General features: G+C 39.4%; 1 protein-coding gene across 1 annotated transcript in view; it reads left to right on the plus strand.

The window, feature by feature from the left end:
• The window catches only part of ADGRG7 (adhesion G protein-coupled receptor G7), a 118954-nt gene that overhangs the window by 51492 nt on the left and 63167 nt on the right, over positions 1 to 4295 (plus strand). Inside the window, exons 7-8 of the mRNA XM_004378165.2 lie at positions 241 to 380; positions 484 to 591. Of these exons, the coding sequence (XP_004378222.1) occupies positions 241 to 380; positions 484 to 591 (248 nt within the window). The remainder of the gene's footprint in view (positions 1 to 240; positions 381 to 483; positions 592 to 4295) is intronic.

Raw genomic sequence — 4295 nt, forward strand, 5'->3', positions numbered from 1 at the left:
CACTCAGCATAATGTCCTCCAGTTTCATCCATGTTACGAGATGCTTCACAGATTCATTGTTGTTCTTTCTCGTTGCATAGTACTCCATTGTGTGTATGTGCCATAGTTTGTTTATCTGTTCATTTGTTGATGGGCTTCTAGGTTGTTTCCATCTTTTTGCTATTGTGAACAATGCTGCCATGAACACAGGTGTGTATGACAAAATTTTTAAAATATTATGTTGTGTTTTATTCCTTGCAGGCTTATTGAGCAAATGGAAATTTATTCCTTGTCTTTGAACAACACTTCAGTGGTGGAGCCTAATATAGCAATACAATCTGTTAATTTGTCTTCAGAAGACACTGGAGGGTCTGCAGATGTTCGCTTTACTGTGTTGAGAGGTGAGCTGCTTATAATAGCAGAGTGCATTCTGCTACCAGCCATGAGTAATGCTTTATTTATGAAAATGTAGACTTTCAAAATTCTACTTTCTCCTTCTCATAGGATCTAGCAATTCTCTAACTTACAGTTCAATACAAGTAGATAAACAAGTGAGTAACCTACAACCAGATGCACAGACTGAACTCCAGATTTTGCTCAAGACCAAGCAAGGTAGGTCTCAAATTTCATTAAATTAAAAAATACACTCAAATTCATGGAACTTATAACTTAAAATTCACTGAGGGAGGAAGAATGTTTACTTAATTTCACACTGAATAATTTGTATTTCTATATGTTTGACCTCTTAAATATTTTGGTAATCTCCACTTTACTAGTCTAAATCATACAGATGATTTCTTTTCTTTTCTTTTTTTTCAAAACTAGCACTTCAGAGGGTAGCAGAGTTGAAATGCTCAGGTCATGGACACAGATCTGTTTTCCTACAGAAATCTTGCTAGAGCAGTTCTGCTTTACATTCATATGTTTAAAAAATATTCAGTCCACAAGCTCTGCTCATATTTACTAATGACATGACACTCACAGACTTTTCCTGTGGACCTTCCCTTTGAATATTTTATTAAATTAGCACAGTCCTTACTTATTAGTAGATTTTTGATATCTCCTCTAATTTGATGCCCACCACGAGCACCCTATCATCTTGCATACGGCCCTTAGAATTTTCATGTCTAACTTCAAATGGTTGTACTTTACAAGTCTCAAAAAAAAAAAAAAAAGACTGCTTCATTTAAAATCAGGAAAAGTATGTATCAGAGTTGTGTCCTTTCAATATACTTATTCAATCTGTATGCTGAGCAAATAATCTGAGAAGCTGGACCGTATGAAGATGAACAGGACATCAGGAGTGGAGGAAGACTCATTAACCACCTGCAATATGCAGATGGCACAACCTTCCTGGCTGAAAGTAAAGAGAACTTGAAGTACTTACTGATGAAAATCAAAGACCATAGCCTTCAGTATGGATTACACCTCAATATAAAGGAAACAAAAATCCTCACAACTAGACCAATATACAACATCATGATAAATGGAGAGAAGATTAAGGTGGTCAAGGATTTTGTTTTACTTGGATCCACAATCAACATCCATGGAAGCAGCAGTCAAGAAATCAAACGAAACATTGCATTGGGCAAATATGCTGCAAAAGAACCCTTTAAAGTGTTAAAAAGCAAAAATGTTACTTTAAGGATTAAGGTGCGCCTGACCCAAGCCATGGTGTCTTCAATCGCCTCATAAGCATGTGAAAGCTGGACAATGTATAAGGAAGACCAAAGAAGAATTGATCCTTTGAATTACAGTGTTGGTGAGGAATATTGAATATACCATGGACTGTCAAAAGAACCAACAAATATGTCTTGGAAGAAGTACAACCAGAATGCTCCTTAGAAGTGAGTATGGGGAGACTTTGTCCTGCTTACTTTGGACATGTTATCAGGAGGGACCAGTCCCTACAGAAAGATACACTTGGTAAAGTAGAGAGTCAGTGAAAAAGAAGAAGACCCTCAACAAGATGGATTGACATAGTGGCTGTAATAATGGATTTATACTGTAGACCTTCCCTTAGAATATTTTATTAAACATAGAAACAATTGTGAGGATGATACAGGACCAGGCAGTGTTTTGTTCTGTTGTATGTAGGGTCACTCTGAGTTGGAACCGACTCGATGGCACTGAACAACAACAGTTTGACAAAAATAATATGCAAACCGAACACACACACTTACTTCCATTCTCTCTCTGAATAAAAAGTCCAATGTCAGAAAGTAAATATTTTGGAAAGAATAATTTATAATAACACTGAAAAAGAAGAAAGAGTATGTTGTGAAATTTGGCACCCATTTGATTTGGCCACATGCTTTGTGAGGGTAGAAACTAAGTCTATGTCTTTTTTTGATATTATTTTCTTTAAATTTTAAGATATTTCATGCATACATAAAAGTACAGAAAATAATATAAGCAGCATTTATGTATGCACCAGTAAGGTAAACAGATGTCAAAATTTACCATATTGACTTCCGGGCAACATGGTGCTATAGACAGAAGCACCACGCCATCCCTCTAGAGCAAAGATCCAAAAAACTAAGTCAAACAGAGACATACGTCTATCCTGAAACCCTAAGCATCGAAGGAAGAGATAAAGAACTCAACCAAACACCGAATGGAATAAGAAACTGACTGAGAACAGAAAGCCAGGAGAGATACATGCAGAGGTCCCCTGTCAGCTACTGCAGCATGGATCCACCATCTTGGACTCCTATCAGAGATCAGTGAACAGGAGGTACGAGAAAGCAGCTTTATGGAGTTTCCAGCACGAGACAGAACAACCGATAACCAGCAGTATACGCTTTCCCAAACCCCACACTTCTTCACCCCCACTCAGCCTCCTCTGCTTTCTGCGGCCACACTTAGCCAGGAAGCACTGGCTTCACCCCAGTGTCTCTTGGATTCCACCTGCCTGCACTGGCCAGCTCCCTGAGTGCCATTTGTTGGCTGCTGATGTTGCTTTTTTCCTCTTCTTTAGATTTCTTCCTTACATCTCACCACCTCCCCCTCCATTCTCTCAAATACCTGGCTCCAAGTGCCATCCTTACTTCTTCTGGAAAGGTTGCGAAACACTGCTCAACTGTGAAACTGCTTCCCAGCCCGTGCCACCACACTGGTGGGACCCCTGGGGCTTTTATTGTTTGTTTGTTCTGATTTGATCTGTTTTGATTTCTTTCTTTGTTTGTTTTCTTTTTCTTTTGTCAGCTTGAGATCCCCTTCTAGCCGGGCAGTACTGTGGCTTGGGAGCTACTTCCTTACTCTGTGCAGACGCACTGTGACATCCCTGGGGGCATTTCCTTTTTTCTTGTTTTTTTTTTTTTTTTTCCTTTGTTTTGTTTTCTTCTGTCTCTTTTTCCCTTTTTGTCTTTCTTGATTTCAGGTTTCTCATCTCTCTATACTTACTTTCTCTTTCTGTCTCCAGAATACCTGGTGCTGTGTGACACTTGTACCCCTTCCAGCTAGGCTTTACTTCATGGTCTGGGAGCAACTTCTCCAGTCCTAGCAGCCACACCAGTGGGATCCCTGGGGGCTTTTCTTTTTCTTTTCTTCCTCTAATTTTATTTATTACTTTTTTTTCTTTTACCCTTTTTCTTTTTTTCTCCATTTCTCAGTCTCTCATCTCTCCATTCCAACAGGAAGCTCCCTTAGCACTCCTTGTTTGTTTGTGTTTATGTTTTTGGCTCCTGTTCCTCTCTTCTCACTCTCCTCTTTCCCATACCCATCTTAGCTCCACACATCACAATCTCCACCTTTCTTCCTGCCTACCTGCATCATGCGCTGAACATCACACTCCTAAGCAGCACAGACACGGCCTACTGGAACTTGCCCTGCACTGATTCATGGACCACTCTGTTGGTCCTAGTATCTGTCACAAACAAACCATCCTAGGAACTCCCCTTCAGCTGGACCTGCCCTGCTATACCATACCTGAGTGACTGGCCCTGCCCGTTGGAAAAGGAGGTGAAAAGTGTCATGCCCACAGATGATCAAACAACATAGAATGCACAGCCCGCCTTCTCAGACATAACAAAATAAAACAAAAATCAGGAAGAAACAAACAAATATGAAATCAATAAATGAGGAAAATAACTACTGAAAGTCCCAAAGACAGCAGAAAATATCAAAACATATAGAAAAACAGGACAGGATGGGTCCAGTAGCCATCCAAAATAAAACACCAGATGACTTTCCAGTAGAAGAAAAGCCCTAGAACTACCTGATAGGGAATTCAAATCTTTAATACTCAGAATTATCCAAGAGTTGAAGCAAAAAGCAGACAAAAATGAGGAAAAAATAGACAAATTCATGGAAAA

Source organism: Trichechus manatus, unplaced genomic scaffold, assembly GCF_000243295.1.
Source record: "Trichechus manatus latirostris isolate Lorelei unplaced genomic scaffold, TriManLat1.0 scaffold00055, whole genome shotgun sequence".
NCBI classification, from domain to species: domain Eukaryota; kingdom Metazoa; phylum Chordata; class Mammalia; order Sirenia; family Trichechidae; genus Trichechus; species Trichechus manatus.